We start from the raw sequence: 24,655 nt of genomic DNA on the forward strand, positions 1-24,655 counted from the left end.
CCAAAGAAGAGAGACCTTTAATGGCAGGAGACAGTGTCCATGGAATGGAGTAGGCAGGTGGGGGAGGGGTGGCAAGTATTCCTACGTTTAAGCCTGGTACCACTGTAACTCACTGTGACCTTGGGCAATTAACTTTCCTCCCTGGAACTCAGTTTTCTTATCACAAAAGGCAAGGATGGCATCCAAGTAGAGCTTTCAAACTTTTTGTTGTTGTTACTGCTCTTAACAGTGGGAACCACTTTTCAGGCAGCATTGTTCAAGGAATTCCAATATGTAAAACAGATGCAGGTGGAATGGATCTAGTTTAAGAAGGGTGAGGGACTGTATCAGCTCCCCCACCCACCCAGCCTCCTCTTTACCTTTTTATGGACACTCTCAAAGCATTGCTGTAGAATTCTAGAATAGAATCCAGTTTGGAAGGCAGTGGGCCATAGAATCCAGTTTGGAAGGCAGTGGGCTGTATGACTCCAGAAATTCCCTTCTCATGCTAAAATTCCATAAGTCTGCTCACTCTATGGGGCAGTCCATTGAGTCAGACATGTAGAGGGGACTGTTATTTGGAAGTATTTCCCAACTCATTTCTCTAATGTCAGAATTTTTAAAAAAAAAGATATTTGGGATGTAGCTAATTGCTCAGGAGAGTTGCTGAATCATTCTTCCCTTATTTCCTTTCACATCCATTTACTGAGGGCTCAATATGGAGATAATGCAATAGATCAAAAATTAAAAAGCAAAATCTAAAAGTTTCTGCCATGGGAGGGTTTATAGTCTAGTGAGAGAGAGAGAGAGAGATAATACATAAGCTAAGCAATAAAGAAGAAAAATAATTGCATACTGTGAGAAATCTATGCAGAAATAAGCACAACTGAAAGAGCCAATAATAGCAAGGAGGGGACTTCATTCATTCATTGATTCCATCTGTCCCTCAAATTTTTCCGGAGTTACTACTATTCACAAAGCATAGGGCCCCACTTTGGAGATTTTATAGTGAACCCAAGACAGACCCAGCCCTCTTCTCATGGGAGCTCATGATTTAGATGGATTCTCATCTCTGATAGTTATTGGGAGGCAAAAATAAAATAATATAAAAGCATAAATTAAGTTAAAATTGAGTGTGTGTGTGCATGTGTGTGTGTGTGTGTGTGTGTGTGTGTGTGTGTGTGTGTGTGTGTATAATATACCCAGATTTTGCTTTTGAGCCTGGGACACGTGAAGTATGTTCATGACAGGCAGATTCATGCACCCTCTTCCTAAACTGGGAGTCAGAAGGTCTGAACAGAAATCAATTCCTGCAATTTGTTTTTAACTTCTTTCTCCTTAGCCGGGATTGATTTTTGTCTTTGTGATCAATGGCAAAGAGAATAGCTCCATGGCCCGAGCAGCTGTTCAGGTGCTTGGTCTGGTTAGCCCCACATCCAACAAACAGAACTTTAGAAGCTGATTATGAAAGGAATAGGATGAAGACGCTTAAGGGATGGGCCTGATTACCACTGCCTTCCTGGTGAACAAATGCCTGCAGGTGTGGGACAAGGTAGAGGGACACCCTGCCGTCCCCAGTGGGTAGAATAGAGCATGGTGACACTGGGAAGGAGGAAAGCATTGGGATTCGCTTCCTGTTTACCAACCTGCCTCTCTCCTTCCCTGACTCCCTTCCCTTTAAGCTCTTTCTTTTTCTTCCTCCTCTTATTTCATCCTTCCTACATTCGGAACTGCAAGCAAAACATCTGTTGCAAAAAAAAAAAAAAAAAAAAGAAATTGATTGGTTCTTCTCTCTCTCTGTTTCTTGGACTTTAAAACTGTCTGATTCTTTAATCGCCGTTCTCCCCTCCTCCTCCCTTGTTTCCTTCTAATCCAGCTTGTGTGTAATGGGAGCATGAAATTAGACACTTCCCCTCTCTCCCTCTAGCCTTGGAACTTCTCCAGGCCGGGCAAGATAGCTTCCACTTTCTCCTCTGAAAAATGTTTTCGGAAGGAATGCACACCTTGTGATAGCGTGTGGTGGCGATTCCACTGAATGCAATTAGGGTGGAGAGGGGGCCATACCCAAGGCCTTCTGTCTTGTTCTCCAGAATAAATGCTTGCCGTTTTACTGCCTGCCCCAGGCGGCGACCGCTTCCAGATTGCAGTATGGAGAAATCATCCGAGGGCTCTTAATACGATTGTGTTAATTATTTCAGGGCGCTGTGTAACTGCTTCTTAGGTGTTCTTTGTGTATGTGGGAGGGAAGGCGTAGAAGTAGTGGCTTTCTTACTTCCTCTGAAATATCTGATATGAGTCCTTATGAAGTGGATTGAACATACCTCTTCTGGGTAAGAAACAGAAGTTTCTCGGCATTTTCTTGGTTAAAGAGTTGTCCTCAGCCTTCCTCCACAATTTTCACCGCCTAGCTAATCTTCTGTCTTATTGAATAATCTGTAAGTTCTTGGAGAATCAGTTATACATAAAGAATCAGCTTTATACATAAAGAATCTTTATACATAAAGAATTTTTTATACATAAAGAATCAGCTGACATTTGTTGAGTGGCTAGTATGAGCTAGGCATATTATTAATGCATTTAATTGTTACGACAGCCTATGAGGTAAGTCCAACTCTTACCACCATTTCACAGAAGACGCACAGAGCAGTGAAGTCATTTTCCAAAGATCACACAGCCAGAGCAGAAGTTTGCCCTAGGCAGCCTGACACCAGAGCCTTCTTTCTCAATCTCTGCTCTTGTTCTGCTCTTTAAACGAGAAAGCGTCATGACTTAAACTTTCTTGTTTGCCTGAGTCAAACTGGGTCAGGAACTGTGTAAGGGGCAGTGAGTGGAAAGCTTAGCACAAAGTAAGTGCTTACAGCATGTTTGTGGAGTCATTGAATGACCACAAAAGAAACTGGCCGCACAGAACCTTAGGAGATAGGATTTAAAGAAGACATTCACGCTGAGGAGACAAGGACCCAGCAAGTGAAGGGATGAGGAACACAGGGGTGTGACATTTTTGAGCCCCTACTTTGTGTCAGGTGCACGCTGGGCCTTATGATATGAGGGTGCTTATCTGTTTTTAGATGAAACTGAGGTGCAAGAGCAGTTAAGTGCTTTTCCTACAGAGTCGTAATTGCCAGTAGGGCTGGGGGTGGGGGCTGGGATCCATGTCTGGATTTCTGTTCTGAAGTTCTTTTCAGATTTTCACAACAAAGAACTAAGTCAGTAAGCCCAAAAGGTACAGAAAGATAAAATCCCTCATAACCCAGCTGTAACTCTTGGATGTTTTCTTGAAGCAAAACTACGTTCCTGATGTGAACCACCTCTGCAGAGATAAACAAATAAAATTTTAATAAGATTATTGAGCAGTATAGTATTGCTTTCTTATTGCAAATGTCAAGTGAAAATGAAGCAGAGTGTCTATGTCAGATACTGAATGGCAAAGACTCTTAATAAAACCTACTACACACGCCCACTGTTTCTTGCCCTTCCCCCAAAGTGCCTCTTCTGGAAGCAAGCAACCCCCAGTGATCCACACACTTGGATCTCCCATCCTGCTACCTTTCCATCTCTGCTGGTGATCTTTTTCTTCTTTCAAGCTCCATCCCCACCTTTTCTCTCCACGTGTCCCTTTGGTGTGTAGGATAGATAGTTCAGCCGTGACCCGGTTTCTCCAGTCTTCTATCCTCAAATCCATCATGCCATTCGGCGAAGAGGATGTCCTTCAGTATGAGAATCCCCTCTCCTCCTAAGGCAGTGGGAGTGTAAATAACACCTGTTTATTCACTACTTATTACCAGGTGTGTGTGCAGTTATGTGAGTGTGTGTGTGGAGTTAGGCACACATGAGCTGAAATCCCAGTCCAACCCTTTGCCAGCTGTGTCACCCTGCCATCTCTGTGTCTCAGTCGCCTCATCTATAAAATGAGGTAGGATGAGTGTGGACTTCACAGTGCCAAGTCCTGATTCTATTGTAGTCTAGAAAGATCATAAGTTGTGTCAACTATTGTGGTTCTGGGCTGGGGCGTTTCTCTGTTTTATATTTCTTATCCTTTGCCCTGCGCAGGGCACCATAGTACTGGCCTTCATCTTGTATTGTCATTTGTACACCTTACACGTTTGGCTTGTTTTTACAGGGAAATGGTGAACTCCATGAGGTCACAGCCCCATGACTCCTGTGATACCTGACACGGCCTGGGCACAAAAGTGCTGACTAAGTATTTGCTGATTGATTGATAAATGTAACACATAGTCGAATTGGGGCCAGTATCCCTAATGAGATGTCTAAACGTGATTAATGTTCAAGGGACGATGTGAATTCGGCCAGACCTTTAATTAATATGTGGATTCGGCAGTGGGTGGGGAAGAACATCTTGTAATGTGCTTCTTTGTTTCCCACAGGAAAAGCATGACCTGGTTTTCCATGCTGTGGTGTTGCCAACCACTCAAAGGAGTATTTGATGTAAAATCACGACCCACTTGTAAAAATCCATGCAATTATCTCCACTTTGTGTTTTTCTGATCTTAACTTGGTGAACACAGACCGAAGCAGCCTGGCAATTTGAAAAGAGCCTTGGGCTTCAAGTCAGAAGTTCTGAGGTTGGCTTTGAGCCTTACCTTTTAGTAGCAAGGTGACATAATGTGGCCTGTCTGGGCCTCCGGCCCCTGAATTCTAGCATGGGGATATCATTAGACCTCCTTTGCGCTCCAACCAAATGAGATTCAGTCCAATAATGAAAACTAATGGCATGAAGTAGAATACAAATATGAGTTATGACGTGGGTGCCGGATACTAAGAGATGGTTAACTGGGAACAGGACACATTGTCTACCCTCGAAGATAATACAGTACAAGAGACCTAAGATGTTCCCTCTTCCAGTAATTCAGGACAGCGGCTGATAAGTGCAACGAGAGAGCTACAGACAAAGAGCCCTGAGAATCAGAGGATGAAAAGCTGAATTCCAGCTGGGAAATTGGGATGGGGGAGGACTCTTCAAGGAGGTAGCTTTTGATGTAAGCTGGTGTGAAATTCCTTAATGCTGGGATTTGTGTCAGGGTGAATCCCTCCAGGTAACTGGTCTTAAACGAGCTATTCTTTGGAAAGGCTCTGCAGTAGATACTTTAGGTTTTTTCAGGGTTGCAGGGTGTAGCGGACATTGTCAAAATTTAAAGACCCAAGTTCAAATCCAGGCTCTGCTACTTTGGAGCTGAGTGACCTTATACATGTAAATTAACTCATCAGTAAAGTGGGGCTGCATAGTATCTCTCCTCCAAGGTCATTGTGCATGAGGGCAGACAGTGCATACAAAGTGGTGAGCACAGAGTTTGACTCTCCAACAGTGACGCTTCTGCTGATGGAGGACAGGACAGGCACGACACAGAGAGTACAATGGGGAAGCCCCAAGAAGTAGCAGAGTAGCAGTTGGCATTTTACAAATATTCATGGCTCTCTTGGGGAGGTGGCAGTGTTTTCTGAGAAACAGCTTGACAGATGGTTTAAATCCGTGCACTGCTGTCCCAAAATGAGGCATGCAAATCCCATGTTGGCAAAGTTTTCTTGTTATATCTAGCAGCCCAGGTATCTCCAAGTCTGTCTGGAAATCCCATGTCCCAAAGAAACATTCCTGCTTCTCTAGAAAATTAATGGCTTTGTTTTCCTTGCCCTTTTAGGATCTTTAAATTATCTTGCACATATCAATAAAATTAGTCATTCTCAAAGCAGCTATGTGCACCTGCCATTCATCCCATGTGGCTGAAGACACATCTGATCTATAGCTCTGCCCATCCATTTCTTGCTTTTCTTCTCATATTCTGTATTGCCTCTAACCTTTCAGTCTGTAGATAGCTATAGCCCTACAGACTATCTATAGCTACTGGCCCAATGGCAAATGTCAATGCCCCAAACAATCAATAGAGTGGGCATATGTGGATCATCAGCTTGATTTCTGTACTAAGGCTGCTATAAAAACCATAGACTGAGTGGTTTATAAAAGCAGAAGCTTATTTCTCACAGGTTTGGAGGCTGGCAAGTCCAAGATTAAGGAAGATTTGGTATCTGGTAAGGGTCCACTTCCTGGTTCATAGACGGCTATCTTGTTGCCATGTCCTTACATGTTAGAAAAAGAGAGAGCTCTCTGGGGTCTCTTTTATAAGAACACTAGTTTCTCCCCAAAGCCCCACCTCCAAATACCATCATATTGGGGATTACGTTTCAACATACGAATTTTGCGGGGGACACAAACATTCATTCTACAGCAATTTGTCAGTGAGAATACTTCTAAAATCTTTGGGTTCCTGGGTACATATACAGGTCAATCATAACACCCTACTCATTGTACTTGTAAAGCAATTTATAGTTAACATGAAAGCATTTTATTATCTTATCTCATTTACTTTTCTGTAAGAGAAGGATAATTATTATTTGTTCCGTTTTCATAGAAAAATAACCTTGGAACTCCAAGAGACTAGTCACAATGCCTAAAATTGCATGTCTGGTACATGATCAAGCTGAAACTAGAATCACAGATATTACAGATACTGGGATTTTCTACCTTTCTTCCTTCTTCTCCTTTCCCACTCTTTAGTTTTTGTTTTCTGAAATTCTGGGATGTTATAGAAAAGACAGAGCCTGGCTTGGGAAGATTTCAGCCAATTAATTGACCTCATAATGTCTACCTGTATAAAGGAAAAAGGCTATGTGATATCTCAAAGAGAAAAACTTACATAAGTGTAGGAAGGCTATATAAGCTTGACTCCTTGCAATATCTTTTCTAGCCCTTTCTCAGTTCGTCTTTTACAAAACCATATTAAACTCACAGTGCACAAGAAACGGGGACATTTGTGAAAGAGGAGGCAGGGGAGGTGTTTTGATAGGAAGTTTTAACATTTGTCTTTAAGGTTTCCATGGGTAGTGTTTCCTTTTTCTGTGAAGCTCTGGCATCCTGATCTAGAACTCAACATAGACTGTCTCTGTTTTAGCTTTTTATCTGTTATTATATTAACTGGGAGTATTCGAATGCTTCCAAATTTTATACTCCAGGATGACAATTCAAATCCATATCAGTTCTTTTTTTATTGCTGCACTTATTTTCTTTGCCTTTTTATCCCCCAACAAAACTAGCAGAGGAAAGACAATGAACTTCCATTTTGCAGGGTCAAGTGGGCATCCCGAGAACTTCTTCCCTTCCTTTTAAATTGTAAAAGCTAAAACACGAAGATGAGACTTGCAGCTGCTTAATGGTCAGATCTCTGGCACAAAACACGTTGACTTTGTGGTCTCCATAGGTGGTCTTCTCTACAAAGTCATCCTTGCTGAGGGCAACAAGAAGAATTTCAGTGTTCCATCCCTGGTCGATTCTGACCAGGTAGCCCATGTGGCAACCCTGACACTTCCTGAACAGCCTCCAGTTTACATATAAACTGTTGCCATGGTCAGTCACCCTAAGTCCTCTAAGATATTAGACTGATACAGGCATCTGTGCCTCTAGTTCAGCAGGGACAGGTAATATGCATTGAGTACTTAGGACGTGTCAGGTATAGGGCTAAAACTCTACATGCCATGGTAGATTCATTCCTCATGATAACGTGTCATTAGGTAGCCTTAATCTCTCCATTTTCCAGAAGAAAAAATTGGGAAGGCTAAATTACCTGTTCAGGGTCACCAAACCAGCAAATGGCAGAAGCAGAATTCAAACACAAGTCTGGGATCCCAACCAGTGTGCTAGAATGCTTAAAAACCAGAAGAGTCTTCTTTGAAAATATGTAATTGGAAACTTATCAAGCCCAGCTCCTTTATTATATTTGAAAAAACAGCCTCAGAGAGTCAGGCCTACTGGTTCTTCTTGTTTGTGTGGTCTAGATCTAGACATGGTCTTGGTCCCATGCTTTTCTAACTCATCACCTTTTCTCTACCTTACTAGCATTCCCCATAGGCAGTGAAGGCCCCAAGAAGCCTCTTGGCAGGACTGGTGAAAGTGGAAGTTGATTTGTCAGTACTTTTTGGCCAATAGTGCGCTGGCAACCTCAGTACACGTCTTCCCTCCAACACCGGCCCTACAAGCACACGCGTGCGCGCGCACACACACACATCCCTCATACAAAGAGGGAGAGAGCAATATTGGCTTCACATCAACTATCTTATCCCAAATCTATTCTTGGTAAAGCTATTTTGGGGCTATGTTAGGGGCCCGATAAAAAATTTTATGGGCAAATCTGTTTCAAAGAGGTTCAGCCTCAGCAGGAGTGTTGTGGTAGGCATTAGATCCACTCTTTCTAGAAACAGGCATATTGCATTAATATCCCAGAGCCTCTAGGACATAAAACGAGCAAACACCAGTTTGACAAACACTAAATTCAGCATCAAACAGTCTAGCAGAGGAGATGGCTTGCTGATAGGTGTCTTGTTCTAAATGCTGAACACAGGTTTGATTCAGACACATAGTGTAGTGCCTTAGCAGAGCGCTTTCAGAAAATGAACTCAAGATGACAGAGACGACATAACCTGCCATGTAGAAGCCATCCTGACACTTAAAGCTGCATCCTAATGAGACCCATGGCTATTTATTGACTCCTATGGCCCGGTAGTCGGAAGCCTTTTTCTTTGTTCTTAAAGAAGAAATATGATCTTTAAAGGAATTATGTAGGTGGAGAGGAAGAGAAAGGCCTAACAACGTCAAGACTTATTTTAAATAATCTGAATAGAGTTAATGAGCAAAGAAATTGGAAAAGTTAATTGTGCATCATAGCACTCAGCTGTTCCCTCTCGTTTTTTAAGGAGGAGGAAACAATGCAAGGGCTGCGTGAGCAATAACTAACGTATGCCTATAAAGATGGTCATTTCTCTTGGCTTGGACAGATTCTTCACATCGTACTGCACCCAGCAAGGTCCTCTAGCTGGAAAAGCTTCTATATGTCACTTCCTATGAGGGCAGCAGCTCTTGTGTAAGCTGAATTTAGCTGTGGCCTCTCCCATTAAGGAGCACAGTCTCCGGACGCGCAGGCTCAGCGGCCATGGCTCACGGGCCCAGCCGCTCCGCGGCATGTGGGATCTTCCCGGACCGGGGCACGATCCTGTGTCCCCTGCATCGGCAGGCGGACTCTCAACCACTGTGCCACCAGGGAAGCCCTTATTCACCAATTCCAATATCAGCACTATTCACTCCTGTGTAACAACAGAGCATTGATTTCTCAGGGCTAGGAAATTGACATGAACCCTACCAGAGAAAGATCTGCCTTGTTGGTGGGCATCTTATCCAGGAAATTGAGAACTGAAGGACCTGGGATCCATTCCCTTCCATAGAGAGGTTTGGAAACCTCACATAGCCTGAGGGACCAGCATAAACTTTGCAGTCGGATAAACTTGGGTTCAAATTCCAGCTCCACCAGTTACTTGCTGTGTGTCTTTGAGTATGTTGTATAAGTTCCCTATGCCTCAATTTCTCCTCTGACCATAAAGCAGAAAGCTGGTACATACAGAAGAATAGTGCTTGGTATTTAATAAATGCTCAAAAAACATTATATTATCGATACTTTTACCTTGTAGGGTACTAATAATAGTTTTAACAATAATAACAGTAATAATTATTGTGGATATTGAATAGTATTGTGGATCTAAAGCACTCGTTACATGATAGATATTCGAAAATATTAGTTTCTGCTTCTCTTCTCAGATTACCTGTGCCCACTTATGAATTCTAGAGACATTAGAAGTTCTCTTCTATCTATGGAAGAAGCAGGCTCAATATGACTCAACACCCTCTGGTTCCATTTTGGGGGGCAAATTTCTCTCTCTCCTGCAGGGCAAGTCATCATCTAGAAGCAAGGAGAAGTGACAAAAATATAGGAGATGTCAGTTTAGACTTGGTTACAGCAGGCGTGGGAACAAGTCAGCGGAGACAGATGTGTTTAACGGCCAATGTATTTGTCCAAAGGAATCATTTTCACTGGCCAGGAGCCCAATTAAACCTGTAAAATGGAAATCCAGAAAATCAGATTAACGAGCCAGTCATTAGTAAGGAAGAGGCCCAGCTAATTCTGTGTTTAGCATGACTGATGGTCCCAGAGCAAATAATTGGATGACATCCATCAAATGTAAAATAAAAGGTGTCACTGAAAGGGAAAGTAGTAATAATCTCTGGGATTTACAGTGCCAGCAAATTTGCTTGTAAGGAAGAGAAAAGTTCATTAAAATAGATTAATAGGTGCTAAACTTTATTCCTTCCTTGTGTGATTGCCAGAGGACCACACAAATAATAGCAGAGGGGCAGCAAAGGCACTAGGCTGGTATCATTCCAGCACTGGGAGGACTCTGCTCCTAAGGGGGAATATGCTAGAACTTCTATTTGGAGATAAGTCCCTGTGACCAGCAGGGACTGGGCAGGGATGGAGTTCTTCTCTACAGCCACCGTGTAGTCACTAAACAATGGAGAACATCGAACTCAGAGGCTCTCTGTTTAAGCGAATGGATCACAGTTCATTGTTCAGTCAGTAAGTATTGACTTCCTGCCCTATGCCTGCTGCTTTGGAGATGTGCTCATTCCTAGGTAAATTTTTAGGCATAGGCTGGAGTTGTACAGTGGCTGGGACAATGAAAGGCTGTATGATGCTGGGCAAATTAGTGACCTCTCTCAGCCTCAATGTCCTGACCTGTAGAGTATATATATATATATATATATATATTTCCTCTACATGTCAGGAATATATATATATGTATATATATGTATATATATAAGTGCAAATGAAGTATGGTTTATAAACTGCTTACTGTAGCATCTTCCACGTAATGTGTTTTCTCACTGCATGGTGATTACTATTCCTCTTGTTTTTATTACCTCACTTCTCTTCTAAGAAGACATCATTTTTAAGATGCAGTGTCAATGTCATGGCTGATTCTCTGGGAATATGAGGAAACACAAACATATACACACAAGCCAATTACAGAGATTTAAAAAAATTTTCTTAAAGATGTTGGAATTAAGGAAATGTTACAGTTGTTGACATGAGTAAGATGAATAGAGGATTTGCCTCAGTCACAGGAGGAGGAGAACAGGTTTAGAGCCAATCTTTACTAGGTTCATATTTGTCTTATCTTGGGCAAGTCATTCCATATCTTATAGACTCTGCAGGGTTGTCAGTGGGATTAAACTAGATAATTTATGTAAGGGAGGTTCTGGAGCGTGGTAGATGAACCCGGTTGATGACAGTTTTATCATTTTTTTTATCATCATGCATCCACTGATTGCCTGCCGTGAGACCAACATTACTTAGTAATCAAGAAGTTACACCCTTATAATAAGACATGGAGGGATCATTATAGGTATATGTACACCACAAGAGTAAATGTTGAAATGGAAATGGAAATAACAAAATTCAGGAGATGAGAGGAGGGAGAAGTTATAATGAATTGGTGGCATCCACAACCCTTCCATGAACTCCGGGGCCTTACACTGAGCTTTCTGCAGTACAGAGAGTGGACAGCCAGGACAGAGGCAGGGCTGCAGGAGCCAGCTTGATGTCGCTGGGGGATGCTGTGGCATCAGAGGTACTGGGGAACCTCTGGGCTCCTTGGCCTTCGTGCAGCCCTTTAATATTTTAGATTATCCCATGGTAGTTCTGAAGTGTAATTCCATCTTCATGTTTTATTTAAGCAGAAACTCTCCCAGGTTGTGTGTGTGAGCTTCTGTGTGTGCGTGCGCGCGCGTGTGTGTGTGTGTGTGTGTGTGTGAGAAAGAGAGAGAGAGAGAGAGAGAGAATCTGTGCTTGCACAGGGCCATACAGGCATGGCTGGGCTGAGTTCCAGAGTCAGGTCAGCAGGACCCTATCAAGGGGACCACTCTGTTCTCCTTTGGCCCTTGGTAAGTTAGAAACCCCAGGGGGCCCTACCTTGCTCTGTGGTGCTGATAAGAAGCCTGGTGGTGCCGTCATCTTGTTCCCTGTGGAGGTGGCTGGGTCTTCGGGGGAAATGCTGCTTTTAATTGCTGACCTCTGGCCAGCATTAGTCACGGGATTCTGACACGGGTCTAATTCACTAAGGGTGAGGTTGGTGAACTTCAGGATGTTCTGTGGAGAGCTGATTGTCAAGCACGTGATGGGAGACCAGAGGATATATTTGGGGGTTTAAAAACTTTATCACTGGGTAAAAGGTCTTCTTGGGTGGGGATGATGCAAATGATTTAGAACTATGTCAGAGGTGGTGGTCATACAACATTGTGAAGTTTCTAAATGCCACCGAATTGTACAGTTTAAAATGGTTAATTTGATGTTGTATGAATTTCACCTTAATTTTAAAAAGACTTTATTATCACTGTAAACACAAAATTCAGGGAAGTGGCTACATCTCAGAGGGAGGCATGGGTCAGGACAGGCGAGGAGCACAGAGGCATAGAGGTGTTTGTCAGTTGGCACTGAAGTTCTTGTTCTGTGCTGCTCCAAGTGTGGTCCCCAGACCAGCAGCATCAGCATCATCTAGAACTTATTAGAAAAGACAATTCTTGGACCTCATCCCGGACTGATTGAATCAGAGGCTCTGTGGGTGGGGCCCAGCAGTCTGAGTTTTAACAAGCTTTTTGGGCGATTCTGATGCATGCTGAAGTTTAAAAACTACTGACCTAGTTCTTGGGTTTGCAGGTACATTTATATGTGTTGGTTTTATAATTAAAAATAAAACCAAATTAAAGAAGCAAATAGGATCATGCCAGGACTCATGGTGACTGTGCTTAGAACCAAGGGTTATATTTTAATCTGATTCTATGTAGTTGAGATGTATTTAAAAAAGAAAAACAAAAGACTTCTCATCAACTCATTGGTCTTAATCTGTCAACACCCCATCTCTAAGCCAACACAGAACAATATAGATTCAGAACAGATGTCTTATAAAAAAAAAAAAAGTCTTGGAATACAAGATAAGAATGATTCTAATTAGAAAATAGAGATGTAAGGATAGCAGTGACCATCAGGGGGAACCCAGTCTCTCCTCTTGGTTCAAAGCCTAAGACTTTGCACCAAGTTTTTTCCAAGGTTCTGCCTTCACACTGACTTGAACATCTGTTCTACCTGGCAGCTTGTGGGGCCTGCTTTGTGGGCTTGCAATCTGCGCAGGTCAAGAGAGAGCCATGGGAAATGCCATCTCTTAGAGAGAGGAGCGATGGGTGGCTTTCAGTAGAGAAGTTATACGCCCCCTGCTCCCAGCAGCCGCTGTGGGTGGGCACTAGGGTTGGACCAGGGTCAGGGGACTGGCCTACCTTCAGCAGGAGCCTGGGCTTCCAGTGATTGCTTCCTCAGCACAGCAGCCTGGTTGCTACTGTCCTCCTGTTATTTTCTCTGAGCAGCCTATGTTGTCTTCTCCTGTGAATATTAATTTCCCCTGAGTTAGGATAATTGGGCCAAAAGCAGCCATCTGCAGGGCTATGCCATGTTGGCGAGACTTTCCAGCAAGCCCAGGCCAGGGGACCCTTTCTTGGAGTGGTTTCCAGGTTCCTCTAAGAATCCATCTGTTGCCAAGTGAGGATTCAGATGTTGACTCCCCCTGCCATGAGCTAGTAGAACTGAGACTCAGACATAAGATTTCTGACTTTCAAATCCAGAGTTCTTTCTCTGACTTTTGATGCCTTTAATGAACTAACACATGGAAAGAATGAGTAAATACCTGCTCAGTGCGTGGATTTGTAAATAGGAAGGAAAATAATTGTGCTCAGAGAGGTAGTGAAATTAATTTCAAAGTAATAAGGCTTTGAGCAATAGTAATTGTTCAGATACAAAACAAATTTTCTTTGACAATCATGTCATCATTGCAGTGGATGAAAAGCTGTTGAAAAAAAAAAGAATATATAGATCATGGGTACAGCAGACATAGTAGCTTCTCTGTTTTCAGTTGAAAATATTTATTAAGTGTGTATGTATTCAGAACACCGTGACGGAGTACAGAGCCCCTGCTCTCACCGACATTGCCAGCCACAGGGGAAGACTGTTGGAATTACTCACTTACTGTCTAAGTGCTGTGCCACAGGAGCAACTCAGGGCACTGTGGGGTTGGAGGATCAAAGCCAACAGGGAGTATATTCCCTAAAAGGCTGTTACAAACCTCCTGTGGCTGTGGATGGAGAGGCCACTGCTTTCCACCTTGTGCCGTGATCCGTAGCCCCATGTGACCTTTTGTGTTTTCCCCACGATACAGGTAACAACTGGTGGAAGAGCCAGCTACTACGTGTCTTACCGAAGAGAAGCCTTCACTCAGATAAAGCTGCCCAAGTACTCGCTGCCCAAGGTACGCACCACCTGCTCCCCTGGGTCCTGCCAGATAAAGGGGTGGGGAGAGGCTGCCTTGTTGGGCTGCAGAAGGTTTGATCCCTGCCTGGGAGACAGCTGGCATTCAGCCGCACTTAACCACTGTGGGGTTTAGCCTCTGCTGATGTCGCTGAATCTGGGTTCTGTGTTCCCCTCTTAGCGGGGTACACAGGCAAGAGCTTTGATTTCCTATGATTCAAACATCCGATATAATCTTGGGTCATTTCCCAGGACTGGTAGTGAAAGGAACACTAGCTTTGCAATCTCTTCTGAGGGCCCCTCCCTTTCACAAGGGCCTTATTGACAAGTAGAGGGGCCAGGCTTAGAATGGTCCAGGCAGAAACCATAGGTAGATAGATAGATAGATAGATAGATAGATGCGGACAGGTTAGTCTCATGGCTTTCTTGCTTTTCTCTACCCTTCAGTGCTAAATATAAATGCACTGCCTGTGTTTCCACTCCCTTCTGCCACTATGAGTAATTAAAAAGGAATAATTTACTATAAAATTAATATCAAATCATGGCATTTTAACTCCTGTATTGGAAAATCATAAAACGTACTCTGTGGACCTCATCCCCTGTGAACAATGGCTTCTGGGAGGAGACAGAACCTCGGTATGAATGTGGGAGGGCTTTAGTTGCATCACCTGTTAAGGCTGCAAAGAAGCAAAGTCTCAGGTTGGACATGTATCAAATGTAATGGTACAAAGACTTGGATCTCTAAGTTGGTGCTAGGAAACGTATCATGAAAGGCGAAATGAGTTCAGAGGTAGTAGGGATTATGGGATAAGAAGGTGGATAACCACCCACCCCTGGTTGCTTTTATACATTCACCTATTCATATAAGCATGCACATACCCATTCATTCATTTGTTCCTTCATTTATTCACCCATCGATCTATTCTTTCTTCCATTTAAGTTTTTACTGTGTGCCAGGCACTGAACTAAGCTCTGTGGTTAGAGTGGTAAATAAGATACAAACGTTCCCTGCCTTAATGGAGCTTGTATTCTGGTAGAGAAGAGACACTGAACAAGCAACTGTGGGTGTAGGGAGTATTATAGGTACAGAAGTTCAAGGGCCATTGTGACATGATGGTTGGAGCTCACCAAATATGGGTAGAGAAGACGAGTTTCCTAAAGAAAGTGATGCTTAAGTTGATTCAAGACAGATAAGGAGTTAACCCTGCAAGCAAGTGTTCAGGAAGCTGGTAGAAAATACATATACTGGCCCGATTTTGAGAGAGAGTATGGTTCATTTAACAAACTGGAAAACTATATTGAGAGACTGGGTTGCACAGAGAGAGGTGGAGAGGCTGATGAGATTCGCAGGGACCATGGGAAGTAGCCTCAGAGGCCATGGGCATTAATTTCTCATTTTCTCTAATGTCCCTGTGATTGGCTTTCTAGGCCCATTGTATAGGACTACGCTTGCAGGATGTACCCATCAGATATTCTAAACCCAAGCAGGAAAGAGGTATCCCTGCTTGCAGAAGATGAGGAAGTTCGTGACCATGTTCTTTCTAAAGGAGAATGACCCTTAGCAGCAACCTGGTGATTTCCATGTATTGGCCCAGGAAAAGAGTTTCAGGAACTTTCCAAACCACATTCTCCATGTAGGGCCTATTTTGCCTCTTGTATGTATGCCTGTTTCATGTATTTTTAAACTTCTCAGAAAAGCAAACAATTTGCTGCCCTGGGCAATGTGGCTGCAGGTGGGGATAAATGAAGCCTGGCATCAGTCACAACCCTAGAGCACTCCATCACTGATTAGCAACCCCATGGCAGTTTACTGTGGTAGACTACCATCCGTGCAGCCCCTCTGATAGAACTTCATCCGGAACAGCTTCTCATTAACATGAGGGCTGTCGTGAAGATAGCTGGATGGTTATCGATCCCCTTTATTCGTCGGCCTTGGCCGGGTTTTCATAGCCTGGGCCGAGGAGGTGAGGACGGAGTGGGTGGAGGGAGATTGGTGATTTCCATCGTTTAGAAACGGAAATGGCTTTTTTTTTTTTGCGGTACGCGGGCCTCTCACTGCTGTGGCCTCTCCTGTTGCGGAGCACAGGCTCCGGACGCGCAGGCCCAGCGGCCATGGCTCACGGGCCCAGCCGCTCTGCGGCATGTGGGTTCTTCCCGGACCGGGGCACGAACCCGTGTCCCCTGCATCGTCAGGCGGACTCTCAACCACTGCGCCACCAGGGAAGCCCCGGAAATGGCTTTTAAGCAAGTTTTTGCTGTTCCACGTTGTGCTGCAGTTGCTGCTGGGCATCTTGCTTAGAAACAGAAACACGGCAAATCTGCCCATCATCACGGCCCTCCCACCTCTACTCCCAGCTGACCGTGCAGAATACACTCTCCTGGGGCACTCCATGGCTTCAGAGTGTTTTGCAGGGAAGGAGATGAAGGCCATTAATAAAGAGTAACATTATTAAGAGCAGCAGCCTTGTGCTGAGTCCTCAATAACCCAGCCCCTGGGCATTGGGCTGACGCTGAGTCTCAGGCCGATGGCCGTGTAAAGCACGCACCTGCGGAGAGCTTGGAGAGAAATGACAGAAGCCATGGCAGCCTCGGTGAAAAGGAGATGGAGCTCAAGATCAGAAACCCAGGGCTTTCATTCCAGCTCTGCCTGCTGCTCATCTATGAGCCCAGGTCTTCTCATCTGTAGAATGGGCATCATAATACCATTCCATCTGGCAAAGTTGTAAGGATGCAGCAAATGGCTCGTTGTTGGTAAAGTGTAAAGTGCTGGGCAAGTCTAAGCAGTGATTGTGTTCCAGGGGAAATACTACTGACGCTCTTAGCCTATTGGGCGAGTTCCTCGTGGGGTGGGGTCGTGTCCCAGGCCGCTCTTGCTCTGCCTCACTGGACCCCTCTGAGTCTCAAAGACCTCCTCTTGCCTCTTAGATTCTGGACTTGTTCTTAACTCGCTACTCTGTCATTTCTGCAAGAGAAAAAATTGTTTCGTGTTGGTTTGTTTGTTTCTGTACAGAGCTCAGTTTGGCGGTAACAACGTTGAGCTTGACTTGAGCCCCAAGCTCCTGGAAACAGCAACATTTAAGAAATCCCCCCACCCTTTTGTGTTCCTGGATATGGCTTACTGCAAAGAACTCCCCTTCTCTTAAATGTGCCCCGTATTTACCTCTGGCAAGACCAGATTCCTGTTCTTTGTCTCATAAATGATTCACTGAACTGTTTGTCCCCATTGACCAATCTGGACAAAATGCCTGCTAATTTGACTGGACGAGACTTAAGTCTGGGTTTTCTCCTTAAGAGAATCGCTTGACCCTAAGGAAAACAATTTCCTGTTTAACTACTCCTTACCCCACTCCCCGCAGTTCATTCTAGCCTTGCTTTACTTCTCCCAATACGAGTAATTCTTTTCTGCCTTCACCCTGAGGTGCTTGCAGATACTTTGATCGGAGTGTTCCCCCTATTCCAATAGTCTTTTCCAATCAACTCTCTCCTTACCTGAGTCTGGGTTTGTTTTTGACAGTAGAATACGGTTAATCCCACTTTGAATAACGAAAGAGAACAGGGGGAAATATGTTTTAGACAATTTATTACAATGATAATGACAGTAATGTTAACCTTTCCTTAATTTCCTTAGGAAAATTGTCCTTAATTTTTACATTTCCCCGAATACTGATTTATCCTTCCTTGCTGTGTCATGGCCTCTCTTCTTAAAGAGTTATCTGTAGTTTTAACCTCTTTTCTCATTTTCTATTCACTCTTGAACCTACTGCTAGTTGCCCTCAGCTCTCCCACATCCGTCTCTCCACTGTCCTGTTAAAAATCTGCTAGCTGGGGGCTTCCCTGGTGGCGCAGTGGTTGAGAGTCCGCCTGCCGATGCAGGGGACGCGGGTTCGTGCCCCGGTCCGGGAAGATCCCACATGCCGCGGAGCAGCTGGGCCCGTGAGCCATGGCTGCTGAGCCTGCGCGTCCGGAACCTGTGCTCCGCAACGGGAGAGGCCACAACAGTGAGAGGCCCACGTACAACAACAACAAATCTGCTAGCCATTGTAACCAGTGGCTACCTGCATGCCAAATCCAATTAGACGTCTCTACATCTTTAGCTTTTGGTGTTTTTTTTTTAAACTCTCTGGAGCATCTGACACTGTTGGGGAAAAAAACCCACCCTTGATACTCTTCCCTTTGGCAATGTTTTACTCCTGGTTTCCTTTTCTGGATCCCCTTCCCTTGCCATCCCTGAAGTGGTGATGTTCCTAAATTCCCGTTGCATTCTTCATGGTTCCTGAGTGACCTCATCCCTTCTCTTCACACTGATGACTCCTATATCCACAGCCCCAGCAGATATCTCTCCATTAAACTCTGAACTATATCGTTAACTGCCTATTGGAGGTACATTCCCTTAAAGAACCCGTTTAACAACTGAGCTCAGAGTCTCTACCTTTTGGCCCTTATATCTCCTCCTTTTATTTACTTACTCCATTTATTTACTCAGTAAACTATTGTTGGATGTCTACCATGTGCTAGATACTCTGGTAAGCACTAAAAATAAAGTGACAAATAAGAGAGACATAGTGTCTGCCATCTGAGAACTCATTATAGTCTAATGAGAGAGGCAGATATCACACAAATAATTATAGAAGTGATTGTTAATTTTGATTGTAATGAATACTCTAAATAAAAAGCAGAAAATTTTGTTATTCAGGTATCTGAGATATTCAAGATATGTCCTCCCTGCTGTAGATTCTACCTCCTTAATATCTCACAATTTCATTTCATAGAGTTCTCATAGAGAATCTACTTCTTCAGTTCAGGCCCTTGTGTTATTACTGCCTAGATGGTTGTGATGACCTTTTGAGCCTTCTCCCTTCCTTCTAGCATTGCCCCGTTTAAATCCACTCTTCACAATGCTTCCACATTGGATATTATCATGTAATGAACTTGATCATCTTCAACAAAATCTATGCATTAATTAACCAGCTCTAATCCTCCCTTTCTCCTGCTTCAAATCTTGTGTCAGCTTTGTACTTCCTTTCAGGGTAGAACTTCGGTGTGCCATACAGAACCCCTTATGACGTGGCCACTGTCTATCCTCACCTCCCTCAGAGGAATATTGCCTTCAGGTTATTCCAAGTTCCATACATTCCCTTGAATACTCCACCTGTCTCCCACCTGTAAGCCTTTGTTCACTGTTTTCAGTACATCTATTGTAGTCCTTAGTCAAGTTCACAAAAGGCCACCTGAGTCTGTGATGTCTCCACCACCAGATGGGCATATTCTTGAGGTCAGGTTCTACGTTTTGTTCCCGTCTGTATTTATATATGGTGTTTGGCACATGGCAAATGCGTAATAACATAGGTGATTCTGTAATGAATGAAGTTACATTAGGCCCGAATTACAAGAAAATGTTTCAATAACACGGAAGTATTTTTACTGTTGTTCACCTAGGAAGTCATAGGTTTAGATTTTCAAAAAGCAACCATGATTCTCCCTAGTGACTGTATTGGGAGGATGTAGGGGCAGTGTTATTTATAATTGTTTTAATAAGGAAGTGACACATGCTTTGGAGTTAAATTAGGGTAGCAAGATGAAAGAAATAAGCTTTATTGTCATTCAGATTCCTATAGGACCATTTTTAACTAATGATGCTTCTCTTTGTTCTGGAAGACTTAATATTCTCATTATTGGCTGACCCCTATTCAACTCTAAGACCTATTAGGAGAGAGGGCACATAGTTCAGAGTTTTTCAAAAAGTGATTCCCTAGATTGCGTGCACTAGAATCATCTGGAGGGCTTGCTCAGATGGCAGAATCTAAGGCTCCACAACCAGACATAATGACTCAGAATCTCAGGCATTGGGACCCATGAGTCTGCATGCTATTAGGATCTCCAGGTCACCTTGATACACACCGAATTATACCCCCACTGGTAAGGAGTTTAGCCTCTTTATTCAGATAGTCTTAGGTTCAAATCTTAGTAATATAATTTATTAGCTAAGTGACTTTGATAAATTAAGGATTTCTCAAGTGGACATCCCATAATTCTATATACTAGAGAGTAGTCTCTCATCCTAGAGCCTGGAATACCTGCTCACCAGGTAACATAGTCCCAGTGCAGGTCTAAACTAAGATGTACTCACAGCAAATCTGGCTGCCTCTAATGCTGACCATGCCCCAGTGTTTTAAGTTGGTTTTTTCCCCCCTCACTTCTTTTACATTAGTTTAGTCTAAAATAACTTAGCTCATTCATTTTTATGACCAAAACATCCGGGGAAAGCCAGGAATTTCTGTTGCATTTTTAACAGGTAAAGTGAATTAAATCCATATTTCCTGCAGCTGCTATTTCCCCTCCTACTGGGTTCTTGGGCTTTCATTCCACCCCACACAACATGATTTCCTCACATGGTTTGTTTTGTTGTTTTTTTTTGCGGTACGCAGGCCTCTCACTGTTGTGGCCTCTCCCGTTGCGGAGCACAGGCTCCGGACGCGCAGGCTCAGCGGCCATGGCTCACGGGCGCAGCCGCTCCGCGGCATGTGGGATCTTCCCAGACCGGGGCACGAACCCCGTCCCCTGCATCGGCAGGCGGACTCTCAACCACTGCGCCACCAGGGAAGCCGCATCACATGGTTTTTAAGAGTAAGCCTTCAGGCACCTCAGCAGGAACCTGTAATTCTACAAGGTGTGAAAGCACAAATGAGCAAATGAGGTCTCAGTCAAGGTGACCTAGGGAGTCCAAGGCTAGAGGCTGAGATCTGACAGAGAATCTCCAATGAAAGATCCAGAGCTCACTTTCTCACCTTTGCCCCCTCCCAGCTGTCCAGATGAGTTTGCTTCTTTGTACAATTGGCATGGAGGAGCTCTGCATGGTTCTGACGTTAGAAACATTGCTGCCTCCTTTTTTTGTTGAAACCATTTCTGGGAAGGGTTGTCAAATAAGGTGAAGGCTAGATCCACCCTAGTTATTTACTTACTGTCACTCCACTTGCCTGTGTCCCTATTACCAGTGCTTTTGGCCACAGTGACAAGGGTGCCTCTCTTTTTGCTTTCCTGGGATGATATTATTCTTTGGCATATACACCTGTATAGTTATACATTTTTAAAATTGCTTTTATTTAGTCCGATATCTATCCAGGCTAACATTTCTTCCTGACAGTGTAAGTTCCTTAGGTAATGACTTGAGTTTGTGGTAATCTTTGTACAGTGCCTAGCCACATATGCAAACTGGCTTTTAAAAACGATTTTGAATTCTGAACTATTAGATTTAATTTTAGAAATGACCGAGTCCAGGAATACAAACTAAAGTGGCTTCAGGGACCAAGAAGTTAACAGTAATATATAAGGGCAGATCATAGGTATGTAGGGCTAAGACTCCAATGAGTGCTGACTCTACCTAAAATACTACATTTTCAGGTATTTGATAGAGGTTATGGTCAAACCAAACAATTGTGCTTCATATTCATTTCATGGGTCATTGGTTTGCAACTTCTGATTTAGGGGCTGTATATACAAATAGTTAGAAGCTAACAATTAGGTTAGAGTCATATCACAGAGGTCAAAACATGGTTTGGCTACTTAACGAGTTACATAACCTGAAGCAAGTTGGTAAACCTCTGCGTGCCTTAGTTTACTCCTCAGTAAAACAGGAATAATCATACTACCTCCATTGTAGAATTATTGGATTTTTTAAATTGAAATAATACATTTAGATGACTTAGAATGTGCCAAAATGTTAGCTATTTTTATTAGTAGCCCAACCTCTTCACTCTTTCAGTGAGAAAATGGAAGCTCAGGTAAACTGACGCATCCAATATCATACAGCTGATTTATAGCAGAGCTTATATTATGACCCAGAACACTAAATTCTAGAGTGAGTATCCTTACCTGTATATCTGTGGTTTTCAAACATTACTGTATTAGCAGCAGAACCCCCCTCACCTTTTACTCCTAAAATATTACACAGAACTCCAGGACATAACAGATCTCAGTAGTGCTGCTCTGTTTCCAGCAGAGTTGGAAGCCCAGAGCTCCACCCATCGGCTATGCCTCTGTGCCACCCTTCTTGCAATCCCCATCTGAAGATTCCAAAGAAAGGCGTGAAAACCGTTACCCTAAAAAGTTTGGAATCATAAATGAAGATCTAATGAAGGGATAGGACCTGTCATTTTTGCACGTGTGGGTTTCCTCTTGCAAGGTTGTATGTCTCCGTTAGCAAAGACCAACTTTCTGTTATAAAAATAAAAAATGAAAGTGGGGGCTTCCCTGGTGGTGCAGTGGTTGAGAATCTGCCTGTTAATGCAGGGGACACGGGTTTGAGCCCTGGTCTAGGAGGATCCCACATGCCGTGGAGCAACCAGGCCCGTGAGCCACAACTACTGAGCCTGTGCGTCTGGAGCCTGTGCTCCGCAACGGGAGAGGGCGCGACAGTGAGAGGCCCATGCGCCACGATGAAGAGTGGCCCCCGTTTGCCACAACTAGAGAAAGCCCTCGCACAGAAACGAAGACCCAACCCAGCAAAAATAAATGAATTAATTAATAAACTCCTACCCCCAACATCTAAAAAAAAAAAAATGAAAGTGGATAAATCCCTTGAAGCCAGGGAAAATCACACCCACCAAAGCCCCTTATACCCATCTTACTGTCACTTAGTAAGTAACAGAAATCATGAAGCTCATAATTTATAGCCTTGGCCTGACACAGAATTGTTTAACATTGCCTATAACTCAAGCTTTTTCTCAGCCGTTTCATAAGTCATGGTAATTACTCTGGGTCTCAACGGGCAAGGAGGTATGAAGATCTGCTGCCTTACAGGCCTTCCATCTTCTTATAGGACATGCACATCATTAGTACCAATGAGAACCAAGTGTTCGCAGCTGTCCAGGAATGGAACCAGAATGACACGTACAACCTCTACATCTCAGACACACGTGGGATCTACTTCACCCTGGCCATGGAGAACATCAAGAGCAGCAGAGGTCTGATGGGAAACATCATTATTGAATTGTATGAGGTATGTAGCCAAGATTTCATGAGTTTTGACAGTATGAACACAAGCATTGGAGTCAGATAGTCCTGAATTCAGATCTCAGCTGTACACTTAGCAGTTGTAACTTTGGGAAAGGGACTTACCTTCTCAATTCCCTCACCTGTAAAATGGGGATAAAATATTGATCTAATGAGATTGTTGTGAGAATGAGGGATAATGTTTGTAAAGCATCTAGTGTGGTGGTTGACTCAATAAGCCTTCAACAAATGGGAGCTAAAGTCAGTGTCTTATGTGTATGAGCAGGATTACAGCCCAGAAGTGAAGGTACTTGACTTCAGTGATCTCTTAAGTACTTTTTTCAAGTCTGTGCTTCTTTTTATGAGATCTGGGTGGAGGGATTAGTGCTATTTATATACCTTAAATTATTTGGAAAATCATGTTTTATGAACAACTTTATAGGAGAGGAAAGCAAATATCAGTGGTAGGAGTGAGAGTTTCCCTGAAATGCTGCCAGATGCCAACACCTGTGCATAGAGAAGAACTGGCCGTGACTTACATCTTTTTTTTTTTTTTTTTTGCGGTACGCGGGCCTTTCACTGTTGTGGCCTCTCCCTCTCCCGGAGCACAGGCTCCGGACGCGCAGGCTCAGTGGCCATGGCTCACAGGCCCAGCTGCTCCACGGCATGTGGGATCTTCCCGGACCGGGGCACGAACCCGTGTCCCCTGCATCGGCAGGCGGACTCTCAACCACTGCGCCACCAGGGAAGCCCACATCTTTTTTTTAATATGATCACCTTTATTGAGTTTCCACTTATATTGATTTTTTTTAGTGTGACCACCAATTAAAGAATAATTTATCTAGGAAACCAAGTGATTCCATTTAGGGACTAGATTTTTTAAAAAAGAACAACTAATTGTTTCAGTGACCCTAATGATACACTGCTTGTTTATACCTCTAGTGTGTGATCTTTCGCAGTGAAAGAACTTGACTGACCACTTCAACTAGATGGATTGATTTGAGCAAAGGAGGCGTGTCTCATTATCCAACATTTACTAGTGACTTGTGGTCAGACCCCACAGGCTGTGCTGGTGGAGGTCATTCATTTACAGCAGGACAAGTTGCCTGTTGTGGGCGGTAGCCTCAGATGGTATGGCTGAGCTACTCCATCGTGAGTTTTCCTCTTCAAGGGGCGGGAGTGGCTGTCAGAGCAGAGAGATCAACACATGGCCTTCTGCTTGACAGTGGTCTCTTCTGAGCAGTGCATGTCAGAGTGCCCGCATCCCTACTCTGGTATCTAAGTTGGCTGCTCAGTTACTAAGAGTGGTGGAAACATATACCATTCCAGTTATTTTATTAGGTAGAAGGCATGGGGTGAATGCAGGTACATTAAAAAGAAGGAGAGAAGTGAATGTCAGGGTAGAAATACCCTGATTTTCTAGGACGTAGACAAGTGCTGAAATA

The 24,655-nt window shown here is 43.6% G+C and overlaps 1 protein-coding gene across 1 annotated transcript in view; it reads left to right on the plus strand.

Annotated features, from left to right (window-relative positions):
* The window catches only part of SORCS3 (sortilin related VPS10 domain containing receptor 3), a 587,799-nt gene that overhangs the window by 465,441 nt on the left and 97,703 nt on the right, over positions 1-24,655 (plus strand). Inside the window, exons 8-9 of the mRNA XM_022568819.3 lie at positions 14,134-14,223; positions 23,038-23,217. Coding sequence (XP_022424527.1) covers positions 14,134-14,223; positions 23,038-23,217 — 270 coding nt within the window. The remainder of the gene's footprint in view (positions 1-14,133; positions 14,224-23,037; positions 23,218-24,655) is intronic.

Source organism: Delphinapterus leucas, chromosome 16, assembly GCF_059928025.1.
Source record: "Delphinapterus leucas isolate spDelLeu-1000000601 "Yukka" chromosome 16, BTC_Dleu_Yukka2, whole genome shotgun sequence".
Classification (NCBI taxonomy): Eukaryota; Metazoa; Chordata; class Mammalia; order Artiodactyla; family Monodontidae; genus Delphinapterus; species Delphinapterus leucas.